A 16,001-nucleotide genomic window follows, 5' to 3' on the forward strand; every position below is an offset into this window, starting at 1 on the left:
TACTCATACCGTCCTCTGATTTATATCGCACACAGTACTCTCTTTGGTCCTGTTACTTCTCGCTTCCTTTCCACTCTCCTTCTCTTGGTATTAACATCTACGTAAATTACAGAGTATAGCAGCTGCTATAAAATCTTTCAAATAAATTTTCTTTCCATTAAATATTCTGTCCACGATAGAATCTGACACGCATATATCTCTTTGCAGTCCGCGCATATGGCTGTGATAGAGGGCCTGATGGTCTTGTACGCGAAGGAAGTAGTGACTGGAGATCGAGTAGTTTCGGCAATCCGACGGTTCGACCCTCAGGCGGAGGTGGATGTGCCAGCGGACCACGAGAAAGGACTTCTTCTCTGGATCAGCCACGCATCAAATGCGTTGATTGCCAAGATCCAGGCGGAGGAAGGTGCCGGTGATAAAACGCGACTGCCAGAACTGCCAGCTGCCAAGGACTTCCAATCGTTATGCGATGGTGTCGGCCTTGCCGCCGTTGTGGCCTTCTACTGCCCCGGCGAGCTCAATTGGATGGACATCAGGGTGTCGAAGAGACCGTCGGTCGCGGACGCGCTGCACAACTTGTCGCTGGTCCACGCGTTTTGTAACCGATGCTTACCCTATTCCATTTTTCATATGCTACCCGAAGACGTGACGTATATGAGGGGGTAAGAGTCGCAGATTAATCGAAGGTCGTGAGATTTTTAACTTTCACTTCGCTTTTTATTACTTTTGGCTTTTCGAGCTTTTTATAGTAACTCGACACGCAAACTGGAAAATATGAGTTTCTCAATGGTAACTCGTTCTATCAATTAGTTTAGTATTCTTTCGGAAGAATGTTAGATCTATCGAAAGGAAATCGATTTTCCTGTAGCCAGTAGTATTAATGTGCTTAATCTTTGTAACATATGATAATTATTTACAAGAGGACCTCCGATTTCGGTCATTTTTTAATATGTTGTTAAGGTCATTGCTCTAATCAGCGCTGCGAAAGAAAAAAGAGTTTTATTTTTTTTATTATAAATCATTTATTTATAAAAGGAAGTAAAATTATTTTGTATTTTGATGGAGTGGTATCGGTGAGTAAAAGCATCCCCCTGAGAACGATCTAAACTGCTCTGATCCGAGTCTAATTTTAAGTTAATTAGAAATGAGTTTGGATTAGTTGTGGGCTGCCTAAGAAAAAAAGTCTCGGTTATTCACACTCTATTAAATATAAATTGTTGTGATAATAACTTTTTAAGAAACGGTCTCACCCAAATAAAACCCTCACGATACTTCACAGAATGACTTGCGACAACATATTAAAAAATTATGCAAATCGAAATCCCTTTTTTTCGCGAACATTTACCTAATTTATATTATGCTTAAATGAAGTTCAATTTCATCGTCGTACATGAGCTTTATATCAATAAAATTCTTTCGATTGAACTTTCTCCATAGAAAATCTTAGAAATGTTAATTTTGAAACGTGGTTTACTCTAGCGTTGTTAGGAACGACTAGCACATACAGCAAAGTTTCTCAAGTGTGGTCATTTAAATGATTCGTTTTTCTATACCAGGTGCATGAAGCAAAATTTAGTCGTTTTCTTGGCGGACATGTACAACGTATTGGAAATTCATCCGGCGAAATGTGTACGTTATCCAGGCGAGGAAAGGGCGATGCAGTTCTTAGATGGTACGTAAAGTATTCAAGACGAGAATGGCGATTCCCGATTAAAAAGCATTGGAGAGACTTGTTCGACACTATGAACGCATCCTTTGATCAGGAAGGGCTGATGAATTTTGGTATCGGATTAATGTGATTGGTGAAGGCTGCGTACATTCTGTATTGGACTTACCCGTTCTATAATTTATTTTTAATTATACTTTTTTTCCATGGAATTCCGCTTCTGTTGCGAGCAATCTGTACTTGTATATTTGTACGAAAATCTGTTACGCACGTATCATAAGGTTAAGAAAACGTTAGCAAAGTTTTGTCTGATAACTATGTTTAAAAAGCTTCGTGTAATTCACTTTACGCTGCCGACGAAAAGTTTGAAAGTTTTATCAGTGAACGAACTGGAAGAAATAAACCAACTATCTTTGGTGCTAAAGATAGATGATTTATGCTTCTTTCTGTACACGTGGTTAAGTAACGAACGATACAGTGATCTTAGTTCATTTCTTCGAGTTAAGATTACTAAGAGTTACTAAAATATTATTGATTTTGAAGAAACAAAATCTAGACTCTCACGCGTACACACATATACACCTATATGATTATTCTAAAGAGCCAAGAGCTTTTTTCAATAAGTTATAATAAGTATATCACGTTACTGTTTCGATGTTCTGTTCTATTCTGGAAAACAACGTGCAACAGAATTTTTCTAATACTCCACACGCTATCTGTATACAATCTGTTACTATCTGACGAATCGTAAATCAACGAAACGGAATATTGCTCGCAGTTGGAACGGTATCACGCTTTTTATCAGTGTCAGTACACACACTCGTTCCCAGTCTCGAGATCCAGGTCCTTAGCAGCGACTAATAAACGCATCTGTATCTTTTTAGACGGATATATGCAAGACAAAAATTAAGTCGAATTATATATTGTTTCACGATTAATAATAAGATTTACTTTAAAGAAAGGAGAAACAATTGCAAGAGAAAAAAAAGAAAAAGAAAAAAAGAAAGAAAGAACAAATCAACAGCGACGATCCTCCACGTAATTACATCACTTAATGTAAAACTGTAATATTTCCATATATTTCTATGGCGTAACCTTCTTGATGCTTGACAACAACGCTATCCTCGCCTTCTTCTTTCGTCAACTTCCGGTTGCCAATGAACGAATACGGTGCGGTGACGGGTGCAGCCTGCCCGCGCAATAGTCATGGCGTAGCTCATAAAAGAAGTCTGCCACAGTCTATAGCTCCGATACCTGATCTGAGAAGCAACCTCTCCGTATCCGCGCCAGGCTTCACAGGTACCCACACGTTACCAAACAACCAAAAATCATGAAACTAGGTGGTCTTCTCTGAATCGCGTTTCGCCGACTGACGTGTCGGTTCGAACGAAAAAAAAAAAAAAGAAAATCGAACGCAAAAAAAGAAAAATAGCGAAAAGAGAAAGAGTATGAAAAAGGTTCAGGTTTTCCGAGGGATCATCAACCTGTTGAGTCTGTCGTTTGTTCTTCGATGGTTCCTTCTTATTTTATTTTTATTTTTTTTTTCAACTTTGTAATATTTCGTTCTATCTTAATTTAACTTTCTTGGTTTTCTGTTTTTGATCTTCTTTAGATTTACTACATTTTAAATGCGACGCATTTTCCCTTTCCTTTGAGTAAGGAGTGACAAAGGTACTGTGAATACGTGCGCGAATTTTAGAATAAAAGGTAGATTTCCTATACTGAGCGGATTCAGGTTTTCTCTGTTAAACTATATCACGTTCTATCGGTAAAAATGAGAACATTCTATCATTAGAACATCATTATTTTTTGTTCTTGCTAGAACTTGTTAGATCAAGTAATTGCTAGTCTATGTTTGTATCTCATCGAAGAAACCTGAAACACTCTGTATATAAAGGAAATAAATGTAATTATCAATGCACAAAGAGATATTATTGTTAAAATGAGTTTGACGATTGAAATATAAGGACTCGTAGTTAATGATAAATTAAACTAATTTCTCTAGAATCAAATTATTATACCATTGAGTTGTTCGGAAAATTTGTAGCATATTCAAAGGGAGGAAGTGGGGATTTTTTATTGGATAACATCGTGAATATTTGTTCTTAAACATTTCATTTTTCTTAGCAATGAATTCTCTTAAATAACTGTTGCTGTAATAGTAATCCCCATAAGTAGATTCAACGTTGTTTTATCGTACAAAAAAGCTTTCTCTATTAATCATTTCGAAATAAATTTCTGTTTCATTTTTCATTTAAATAAATTGATCGTTCCCTTTGGTCATTATATTTAACGTACTACGAACAATATTTCGTCCAATTATGCATTTCGTTATTTAAGAAAAGTTTATCATAAAATTCTCTTCTGATCTCGGGAAGAATAGCTGAATTTCGTATCGATTGCCAGAAACGCTACGAACTTTTCGAACGACGTAATAGATTAAGCTCGACGTCGCTAATTGACGTTTAAGTCGTAAATCATATAAAAAATCGTATTTCAATCTTCGCGCAGGTATTGTACGGTAGAGTTACTTTTCTTAATAACTGGTTTCCTAATGATTTCGGGAACGATGAAACGATATCCACGATCTTTTTACGTGTCTAATCTTTTCTCCAAGATCGCACGATTTTTGTTCCATTGACGGATTTGTCATCGTTGTAGTAACAATATTATCGCGTGTCTGTATTCTACGCATAAGAAGGACGTTAACTGAAACAAGCTGAAAGTAAAATACGTACTTCGACTCAGGAACGATCGAACGAGTTGTTTCAAAATGTGTCCATATTTTTATCACGTGTAAAAGAATACTAATAATAATAATAATAATAATAATAATAAATTTAAAATAAAAGAGAAAGAGGGAATAGAAAGAAAAGATAAAAAAGCAAAAACAAACGAATGAAAAATGCGTTCTGCATTTAAAACGTGGCCAGATGTTTAGATTTAGCTATGTAACAAAGCGCAGATAACTACTAGGCGCACTCTGCTTCTTACTAATCGTATTATTTGCGTACCATTTAATGCCATGATGGAGTAGCGATCTTCTAACTATATTAGGACTGCATGAAGAATACGTGTTTGCGCATTTTTGTGATTAAAAAAAAAAAAAAAAAAGAAGTATTAACAAACGTTCATTCTCATCGTTTGGTTGCCGCTTGCGTTGTCGTTAGCTTTCCGTTCCTTTTGTTCTGCATGATGCCTCCTCTTTGTCTTATATCATATTGACTGATACAGGAAGAAATCTCAACGATTCATTAATATATCCACTCCATATTAAGTTGGTATACTTGTTTTGCAACGTACATCGTCTACGTTATTGCGTGTTTTGTATTTCTGTGTCTGCTCGGTGATCCTTGTACCTATTTTTATTTCCGCCCCTTGTTTCGTTCGTTTTGAATGGGTTTGGTCGACTTTCTTTTTCTGTGACACATTACCACGACGATTAGACACAGCTAGAGATTAGTCTGTTAGCTCCAATTAACTGTTCTACCCATCTGACGAGTGTATATTTTTTCAGTGTATGATAACATTAGCTTTTGTTCAATAGACATACATATTGGTTTCTGAAACTCGTGTGTCCCGAAATTTCTATAGTCTGGCGACAAATTTTGCAGCGACAGCACAGTGTCCGATCGCCAATGTTGGACAATGTTGCCGGACAGTGTATAGAAATTTCGCACATGAGTTTCATTCGGTGTATCATGATGCAACTTAATGTTTTCACACCGATTAAAGGATCCTTCTGAACTTCTATTGTCCTACACGTCAGGAGTGATTATTGATTTAGATATTGATATCATTTAGGTACATACGTAAGCGATCGCTATAGCATTGAATTATTTTCTAGTTGCAAAAGCACCGTCATCCTCCTCTGTCAAGAAGTCACAATCACTGCAACAAACTGCCGAAAATTATTCTCACGACGACAGGTAGGTTTTCACGCTTCACTTTTATACTTACTTCGAAAGTAATCTTAACAATTCTTGATATTCTACTCTTCGTATGACAATTCTTAAAAAGAATTTAGAGCACGTTCGTGTACATATTCGGTTAAAATATTCTCGATTTAAACGTACTCAAATGCAAAACAGATCTTTATTCTTCTTGTTTCAGAAAAGGCTAGACTCTGTCGTAAAGAGATTATAGTCTAATGTTATAAAGATTAGCAAAAAAATATGGAACAACAAACGACATTTATCGCTTTCGGAATGCATAAGTTTCTTAGTAATCAGCTGTTAATCCATTTCCTTGTAATTTTGATTCACACTCCGATTCCGATTGTATCCGATTGAACACAGGCAGACCGTATTTCTAGCAATGTTTAATACGAACACTAACACTCTGTAGCTTCGTTTCTTCAGACTTAGAGCTACGTAATCATAAATCAAATATAATTTATGCTGTATCAGCATTTGGCACGAAATCACACTGATCAAAGTGTTGAACACTATTCTACTATCTCTGATTTATGATCGTTTCACAGACGAGCAGGGAGCGAAGAAAGTTTCGTAGTCCATCGTGGCAAAGGCATCCCTACGTTAAGCTCCGTAGCAGACGAGAAATCTATAACTAGAATAGATGCCGCTGGTCGGCCAAGCAATTGGGAAGAACAGAGGAGAAGCTCGTACGCTGGCCGACGATCTAGGCGTAACAGTGTTTCGGATGACTCTCAGCTGACCATTGAGAACTTTGGTGGATCTCAGGTGAGTGATCACTGCCAACGTGATGTCAATTATTCAGATCCAAAAGAAGTAAAAGGGAATGATCGAGTGACGACATTTCTTGTGCAGGATAATTTACACAACTTCGGCAGAAATCCAGACAAGGAGGTCGGCGCGCACATTGGCAAACGAAGCACCACAGAGCCGACACTACCAGCAAGATCTAGCGTTCAGGATGTGTACGGTAGCGGAGTGCAGCATATTTTATCAGATAACGGATACGATAAGGAAGAACCGCCGAGATTAAGAAGACAGACCTCAAACTCTAGCTTGGACAACGTCGCGCTCAAGCAAATTTTACATTCCAGCGAGAACGTTAATTCGGACGGGGATACGTCCAAGTTAGCCAGCTTCGCGAATTTAAGCAGGCAAAGCTCCGAGAAGGGGATCAACTTGACATACACGGAACAAGAACGCGACGACAGCAAGTCGAATCTGTCGAGTAAGAAACTTGGCCAGACCAATGGTAATAGAAATGGTGAGAAGAAAACGACGTTCGCCACGTTACCGAATACGACCACGTGGCAGCAACAGAGCAACCAGCAATCTCAACAGATGGAACAACACTCTGTTGGTATGTATTTATTATTTAAAGAAGCGCGTGACTTGAATAGTTCCTCCTATATTAATGGAATAAACGATGTAATCGTGCTAGCAGACGAGAACGGAGGTAACACGATTATGGCCTCACAACTGAATAATATTAGATTGAAGTTGGAGGAGAAACGACGTCACATAGAAAACGAGAAGAGAAGGATGGAAGTCGTGATGTCGAAACAACGGCAGAAAGTGGGCAAAGCTGCGTTCCTGCAAGCTGTCACGAAGGTAAAATACGTGATTACGCTCGAAAAGATGATCGCGAACTTCGCGTTTCCCATTTTTTAAAGTCTCACGATCGAATTTCAGCCAGATCACTTTCATGGCCTCTTTAATGATTTGTTTCTTTCATTGGAAGATGCATCATTGATAAGATATGAGAATAAGTATTTTTAGAGGGCGTATATGTGCTTCGTTTTCTCGTTTTTAATTATACTTAGTATACCGGAGGAATTAATCTTCGATTCTTCTCGTACAAGAGTAGGAGAAAGGAGATAAATCGAAACGAAACAGAGCATTGAATACAGCCATGAGGTATTTGAAATTTAGCCACGGGTGTTTAGTATAGAGCAATGCATAATTATATTGTATCGAACGTCGAACAGTTTCTTTTTCTTCTGTAACGAAATTTGTTTAGATCCACAAGCAATTCGATATTTATTATATATTTGCTTCTATAACGTTTATTTGATTTTATAACTGGCTGTATTATTATATTCAATTATTGTGAAGTAGCGTTGTAAGTGAGCTTGCGATAATAATGTTTTATTTCAGGTAAATGCCGCATATTTTTCGATACTTGTTAATTTCTTCTCGTAACATCTATATTTCTGTCATATCATTAGCTTCTGGAGCAATGAATCTTTGTGTGTAGTTGCAAATGTGATATAATTTTGATGCCTATTATGGTTAATGCAGATAATCTTTATTGCCAGCTGAACTATTGTAATACGTTTTCCTTTCTTATCTTTCAGCTGTACTTGGTGGTAAGTGCATGCTGATATGATAAAGTTCTATTATTACAGAATTATAAAATTGAACGTAGACTACACACTTTGTATAATAAAATAGATTATCAATTCCTTGAATGCCGTTCTCGTTCCTCCGCTTTATACATGTTTATGTAAAAATATCTCTAAATAAGTAATGTGAGTAATAAACAAGTAACCGTTTAAATTAATTTGGTGACGGTATGCATGTTTTACATTAGTAATTAGCAATTTTTAACCGAGAAAGTTATATTCAAATTGACTTACTTCTCATCTATTGATATTAAATTTAGAAAAACTGAAAAATCCTAAATATAGACGAAATCAAATTATAAGAATTGTAATTCCTAGTAAAAGATAATTTATATCTGAGAATGTAGAAGATAAAGCCCGTAAAAACGCTATGTTTCTTTTTCAAATTCTTCAAGTAATCAGATAAACAGATACGTATTTACTCATTCACTTTAGTTGGGAATACTGTGCACTACGGAAGTTCTATCGTACTTACTTAAAAAGAATTATTAGGTCGTGCAATAGCGAAGAAAACTATTGGCAATTAAGTATTTGCAAGTCTTTGAATTGGCTTTGGCGTTTAGTGCTTGAATGTAACGTATATATTTGGCTGCGGAGAAGTCCGACCATGGTGTGGTGGTTGATGACATATTGGACTCAGCATATGCGGACTCCAAGTACTTAACAAGGCACGGTGCTTGGGCTGGTTGCAGGGTAAGGTTAAATCTCCCTCTTCATCAACATCTGGGGGGGACAGTCCGGCTGAAATTGGTCCCCCCACTCCTGTAACCTCCGGATCTTCGGGGGAGACCCCGACAAGTGTTTCCGAGACGACCCCCGTAACCCAACAACCCTCTCAAGAAAAACCACAGAGACCCTTCTCGCTCAAGGTACGATATTATACAACAGTGTTCCTGTAGATGAACATTTGAAAGAGAAATATTTGCTGATTCGTCTAGCAATTTACATACATGGCTTATGTATGGCTTCTAGACATTCGTTAACTTCTTTTGTACTTTTGCTTTTAAAGATATCATTAAAAGGACTTTGATCTCTTATTTTTAATTCTTAATATAAGAAACAAGTAAAGAGCAATAATAATAATAATTGCCTTAGTACGCTGCAAGTAAGATAGAAAATGTGCTTTCTATAATTTCTTTTAATCAGAAAATAATTTCAATTGAGTCTTTTTTTAACAACGTATGATTATTCTGCTTATCGTTGCTTACATTTAGTCATAGAGGAAAACGAAACAGTCCCAATGCATTCTGTGGTCTTTGATCAAGTTTGCTACTCTGTTCCCACGTTTCAATGCAATTTTGTACAATATCGCTCTCGGAACGCATGGTACAGTACTAAACACTCCCTGGATAAGAATCTATAGAGACGTGTTTGAAATTTGATTTGAAATTATTGTTTGTGGTGGTGGTTTTACACTTGTGTTCTAAACATACTTTAGCACAAAAACATTAACAAAACCAATCTTACATTGGAATACATATGTGATGTATGTATGAATACTTTGAACTGGACTGATCTATTGTTATATGTGTACATTTTTACAGTAGTTAATTGTAGACATTGGTCTGTGTTTATTGTAATCTTATCTACTACTTCAAGGGAAAATCGCATTGAAAGGCAATTTCAGCACTTAAAATTATTATAGAAAAATATGACTTATAAACTGACTCTAAGCTTTAGGTCATCAATATTACGGATCTTCAATTTAAATGATCACCAATAATATTATATTGTTCACACACATTAAACTCCTGTTTACTTATACATCTACAAGTATATTATTTATTTTTAATTGAAATATTTGTCCATATGTCAAAAGATATACATATATTATGTTGTGAGATTGTCATCAATTATTAGATATTGAGAAATGGATAAGAGACAAAATAATTAATGTACCTGTAGCTGTGCAGTATATTAATATTATGAGAGAATACATTCTTTACATATTCCAAATAATCATTCAATATTTGTACCAATGATCATAGGAAATTAGTGAGGATGTTCGGGATGTTGAACATAAATGGTTAGAGCATGACGGTAACGCCCCATTTATTGAAACAAGACGCACTCCAGATATTGAGAACATGGATCTTGAGCAATATCATCAATCTATATCACAGTTAGTATACATTTTCATTTTATAATATACAAAGATTTTGTTTTATCAAATCTGTTGAAAAAGAATATATATACCTTTTCGCAGAATGAATAACAGTCTTAGTGAAATACAAGCTGATATACAACGTTTAGCAAATCAGCAAAATCAAATACAGCAGCAGCATTTAATGACACAGCATCAACAGCAAATACAGCAACAGTTTCAGCAATTGCAAAGTCTTAGTCAACAACATATGCAAGTATGTATTATTTTCTAGTTCCTTAATTTAGTTATTTTATAATAACATCTAAAACAAACTCTTTCCCTTTCCTGTTTAGAATTTTGGAATGGCGCCTATAAATCCATTAACATCCAAATTACAAGATACTCAGCAATCTCAGTTCTATCTACATGATCAACCCCAATTGCAAAGACGAATGTGGGGTCAACCACCTCCAACTCAAAGCTTAGCAAATGAAATGGCTGCTGTGGGCTATCAACAATCAATGGATCCACGATATAGTACTCAACCAACACGTATGTACATTATAACAGCCTAGGATTTAATCTATTGATGTTTTCATAATTTTTAACATAAATCTTTCAAAACTTTGTGTAGCTTATCAACAAGATATGCGCTTATATCAAGATACACGAAATTGGGGAACGCATCCACCTCAACAGAAAGGATTTGTTCTACACGATACTCCTCAAGAACCGAGGTACCTCAATGGTGGAGATCATAGTCTTTGTAATAATCAAATGAGTCATCCTGGTCCTACATATCCATCATCTACATCTATCTTTAATCAAACACCACCATCTTCTGCTAGTCCACAACATCGCAATGCTGTGAGTATAATGATCTTTAGTTATTCTATTTGATTTTTACTTCCTTGAATAATTCACAAGGAAAAATTTTTATTTTTATTTTTATCTAAATATTATTTAAATTTTTATTTTATTTATGGAAACAATATAAAAATATATCTTAAATTCTTGAAGTCCAATTTGTCAACCTTCGTTTTAATTAATGTATTTTAAATAAAATTCATATTTTAAGCACACAAAAAATAAAAATAAATAATTATATATATTTTCATAATACTAATTTAAACTAACAGAGAAGTTTTATTTTATTGTTGAGATTGTATATTATTCGCTACTTTTTTTGGTCAATTAGATAGTAAATGAATTGCTTCATACATGTGTGTGTATATGTAAGAAACTGTCATGGAACCAGTTAGTGATGTAATGCACATTTATAGATACTCTCTTCACACCTAGTATAGCAGACGCTCCTCGGATTGAAGTTTCGACGTTCGAGTGCTCCTCTCCCTTTTTTAAATTACCTGCCTTTTTAAAAGATTTATACAACCAAAAATGCAGTTTTTTCATTCATCCAGTTTTACTAATTCATATAGTTATCATTATAAGGTTCGTTTATTTGTGACAGTTTGATAGTTTATGTATTATATTAATATTGTCGCTACCAAATTTTCTATCCTCAATTTTGTTATGTAGGTTCATCGAATAAGTCAGTTAATGAGTGAAAGTCCTGAACCAAAAAGGCCAACTGTACATCATATACCGATTAAGTGTGAAAGCCCTACCGAAAAAAGACAAATTACTGCAATGCATGCACCTGTTCCAGCTCCACCTGTTGATGACATGAAGCCTCAGAATATATCATTTATTGGTAAGCGTTTTTTTTTCCCATTCACCTAAAAACATATCATGTGTAATATCTTCAAATAATTCATTACGTTTATGTTTTTGTTTTCATCCTCTTTTTGTTCACTCATTCATGTGTTTTAAAGGAAATGATGATGAGCTTACACAAGGTATAAGAGGTTTAAACATCACGTCCGGCAGCCGTACATATAGAATTCCATCACCAACTAGACCTTCAATATCACGTAATTCATTTCAACCTCATCCATCATTAAGAGAAGCCACACCATCTCCATCAGGTACACCAGAGGTAACACCTTTAGATCCAACGGATGCTGGTGAAAAAGGATTTTATATCTGCTTTGATAATGACGCGCCGAAGAAACCAAAACCAACCCTTAGAGTGAAAAGGACATCCCCTAAAAAGGTAAATATGTAATGATAATTTTAAAATTTTAGAATCCGTATGGGACGTGGTAGGACGTGTTATGTATATAATATATGTGTAATTCTTTTTTTCTTTTCTTTAGGAAAGAGGCGTGTCTTCATATGTTGACAGTGAAGATTTTACGATGCGTCCTGACTCTCCTTCTGCGATTGTTATGGATAGGCAGAAACAGCTGGAAATTCAACGAGATTCTGATCGAGAAAAGCAGCGTCAGATAGACGAGAGAGACTTCCAACGGCAAGAAATTAGAGATAGAGAAATACAAAGAGAAGGAGAAAGAGAAAAGCAAAGAGAACGACACGAGATGAGTGGAGAGAGCCGACAATCTGGAGTTGGTTTAATAATTGGAAATCAATTAGCAAATCCTGATCCAGTAAGTTATGAGATAAACTTCGCATGAATTTTGTCGCTGTACAATCTTTTTTTCTTCTTTTACCTTACATACACTTTATTGGAATATTGTTGTAGAATTCTCTTGATGAAATGGAACGGAAAAAAGAACGTATAATGCTCTTATCATTACAAAGAAGACAGCAACAAGAAGAGATGAAAGAGAGAAAAGAGGTAGAAGCGCAAGCTCGTCGAGAACAAGAAAAATTGAAAGCAGAAGAAAGAGCTCGTAAAAAGGAAGAGGAAAGGCAACGAAGGGCAGCTATTTTAGAACAACATAAAGTAAAGAAAGCAATAGAAGAGGCAGAAAGAGAAGTGAGTGCTTTTTCTAAGTTTTCTGTCATCAATAGTGTTTTAATTGAATTAATCGCTAGAAATTATTACTATTACTTAGGGCAAGGTTATCGATAAAGAACTTCTTAATACAATAAAACCAACGAAATTGCGTAACAAGACTGCAACAACTCGACCTCGACCCAAAACGATTCATGTGGATGCTGGTACGGAGTTGGATTCTGGAGCTCTTACGCCGAGCCGTGGAAAGAAGGGTTCTTCTTCTAATCTAAGTACAGGTATAATAACGAATCTAACATTTGGTAGTGAAACAATTATTCACTGCAATGATCAGTGTTTCTTGGAGTGGAAGTTAAATAGGATACATATAGTTAAAATGATTGTTATTTATACAATGTAATGACCAACATATTTTAACATGTATTACTGCACATGTATTAAGTCACCTCCAAGATAACAGTTACCACTGCTATCGTAACAAGTATACTCCTTTATTATAATCTAATAGTAACAGTTTCTTAGTGTTGTAATGTAATTGCATTTATTTTTTGCATGGCGAAAATTCAAGTCCGAAAGATCTAATTTTTTTTTCTTTAGTAACGTCGTGTTTTTCATACTGATTTTCTTGTTGTTTTCTTTTGTTTTATGGGAGCTCACCCAGTCACAATTCCATAAGCTCTAAATTTTTTCGGCTATGCTAGTTTATCCGCCGGTCGTTCCAGACGGAAACATTGCACAGCGAACTGATCTCATACATTACTTAGATACTCATTTGAATAAACTAGAATAGTAAAGAAATTTCGAGCTGATTGTTTTGCACTAACACACTTACTGTAGCGTCGCTGACTTCTCCGACGATGAGGCGAGATTACTACCGAGGCTCGCAGGACAGTCTCACTGCTGCCCATTTCGATGAACGACGTTCCGGCCCTCTTTATCGGGGCGGCAGTCTCAGGGGTATGCACAACACACACTCTCTGACTCGCGTATATATCTAACTAAAACATCACATATATATATATTTGTTAGCTTTGTATAAGAAGAGCTAAACAAGTAACAAATTATTGGAATATTAAATGTCGTCCTATGATTATTAACATGCTGATTGGAGTGTTTTGTTTATACTTGCTGCTTCTAATATTTGACGGCAAAATTTATGAAAATATTTCCAAATTAATTAGTTGTAACATATATACAATCACTTCATATATAAATGAAAAATATATATAAGCAAGAATGGAAAATACTGTTTAATATTTTTTTTCAAAATTATTCATTTTTAACGTGTGGATGATATATATATATTATGGCACTTTTCTTTTCGTACAATTTTGCATGCTTCAAATTTATTTAAAATATCTGTTTATTAATGTAATGTCGTAGCAGAACATATTCTTAAGAACATATATAGTATTTAGTATCGTCCTGGAGAGGAACTAACTGATTGTAATAGAGGTACCCTATTTTAGTATCTTCCGTAGATTCACCCGACGACGGTAGAGGTTCCTCCCCTTGTCGAAGTATGAATCAACTTGGTCGACGTGGTTCCTACAAAACATCTAGAGGTGGGTTGAATATTGTTTATAGAAAGAATGCCTTAAATCATGTTCCTTTAAACGTTTGGCTTGATGAAAGTAGACTCGTTGCAGGATGTATCACTGGTATGGGCAGCTACGTATGAATCTTACAATGTTGAATATTTCATTAGCATTTGATTATTCTTCAAATTACCTAAGTAAGGTTACTTAAGGGTATGACTTTATTTTTAAGTAGCGCCTTATAGTAGACATCTTTCAGTTGGAACGCAACATTGTTCTGCACCAACCTGCACTGGCTACCTTGAGTTTTTGATGTTCCTAGTGGACATGGCTCGTAGTTAGACTCTGCCCCTGATGCAATGACGTACGATTGAAGCATCCCCTACTATTAATCTTTGATCGTACATAGCGTTTGGAATGTAACAAGGTAAACATTGCATTATTGCAGATGTGCAGGAGCCTCAGCAACAGGTTAGAGGCAGGCCTAAATACCCGAGTTACCAAAACTTTAAGGGGAGAAAGTCTAATTCCTTGATGAATTTGTGTGGTAAGAAGCACCAGTGACTTGGAATACGTTTAATCCCCCTTCTATCGTGCAAAAGTATATTTTACGTGTCCCGTACACCGTTCCAATTTTTTGTAGGCTACATAGCATACACGTAGTCGCATGGTGGCAGATCGGAGCACAGGTGGCAGTGATATACTTACACGCATACACCAACAGCACATTGTTTAGATGTGTTCGAAATTCTATCTGCTATGTTTATATTCTATTGCTTGAGAGATAAATGATACATAAGCGCTTACCAGCCTTTTTTTTTTTAAATTGTCTTTACTTCTTTACTTCTCAAAATGTTCCTCTATGAGCAGATAAAATTTTGATTCTCATTCACAGGATAACTCATTTGCTGCAGATAAATTTAAGTTGATGCTTGTTGGGCTTATTGTTGTACAGCACTGGTTATGGGTACCAATGTTTTCAGTGTTTTTCAGATTATTGTTGGTGGTTCCAGTTTCCATATAATAACCTTTCACTCTGACTCACATTTAGGTCCTGTATCATCTTATCCATCACTTATGTTGAATATGTATTTGTTCTGTCATTCCTCTCTATTTTTATTTCCAGGTATTATGGTAATATAGCATAGTAAATTCATCTTAGCGAAGAGCATTATATTTCTCAATAGAGCTCATAAGTGCTGCATGAGTTAATACATTTACTACTGCATTTAACGGATTATACTGTCTATAGATGAATTTGTTATGCTTCGTTTGTCCGCTAAAATCGCAAAATTACTACTAGCAATCATATGTTTTACCACAAATGAATTTGTCCACTGTTTTTTCGTCGCGTTTTACAAAGTGTTAGATAAAATAGTATCCGAGTCAAATTGTCGGAGTCGTTATGGTTTTCGAAATTCCTCGAATAAATAGTTCCTTAGATTATCTTAGAATCATGAAAAGTTTACTGTTTTATTTGAACAACTTAGACGATACATAGAATTAAAAAAAAGAGAAACAAATTTTTAATATTTGTATGATATATATTT

General features: G+C 35.5%; 1 protein-coding gene across 28 annotated transcripts in view; it reads left to right on the forward strand.

Moving 5' to 3' along the window:
• The window catches only part of LOC122575689 (patronin), an 85,562-nt gene that overhangs the window by 64,817 nt on the left and 4,744 nt on the right, over positions 1 to 16,001 (forward strand). For 4 of the 28 annotated variants that reach the window (XM_043745037.1, XM_043745430.1, XM_043745971.1 and 1 more), the window contains 21 exons: positions 208 to 662; positions 1,557 to 1,672; positions 2,855 to 2,965; positions 5,514 to 5,595; positions 6,150 to 6,369; positions 6,457 to 6,961; positions 7,043 to 7,212; positions 7,959 to 7,970; positions 8,699 to 8,875; positions 9,995 to 10,128; positions 10,213 to 10,366; positions 10,446 to 10,644; positions 10,727 to 10,959; positions 11,632 to 11,806; positions 11,928 to 12,208; positions 12,312 to 12,602; positions 12,698 to 12,934; positions 13,014 to 13,191; positions 13,751 to 13,870; positions 14,383 to 14,478; positions 14,900 to 14,998. In XM_043745037.1, the coding sequence (XP_043600972.1) occupies positions 208 to 662; positions 1,557 to 1,672; positions 2,855 to 2,965; positions 5,514 to 5,595; positions 6,150 to 6,369; positions 6,457 to 6,961; positions 7,043 to 7,212; positions 7,959 to 7,970; positions 8,699 to 8,875; positions 9,995 to 10,128; positions 10,213 to 10,366; positions 10,446 to 10,644; positions 10,727 to 10,959; positions 11,632 to 11,806; positions 11,928 to 12,208; positions 12,312 to 12,602; positions 12,698 to 12,934; positions 13,014 to 13,191; positions 13,751 to 13,870; positions 14,383 to 14,478; positions 14,900 to 14,998 (4,045 nt within the window). The other 24 variants (XM_043745120.1, XM_043745520.1, XM_043745700.1 and 21 more) reach the window with 18 other exon arrangements.

This window comes from Bombus pyrosoma, linkage group LG1 (assembly GCF_014825855.1).
Source record: "Bombus pyrosoma isolate SC7728 linkage group LG1, ASM1482585v1, whole genome shotgun sequence".
In the NCBI taxonomy this organism is placed as follows: domain Eukaryota; kingdom Metazoa; phylum Arthropoda; class Insecta; order Hymenoptera; family Apidae; genus Bombus; species Bombus pyrosoma.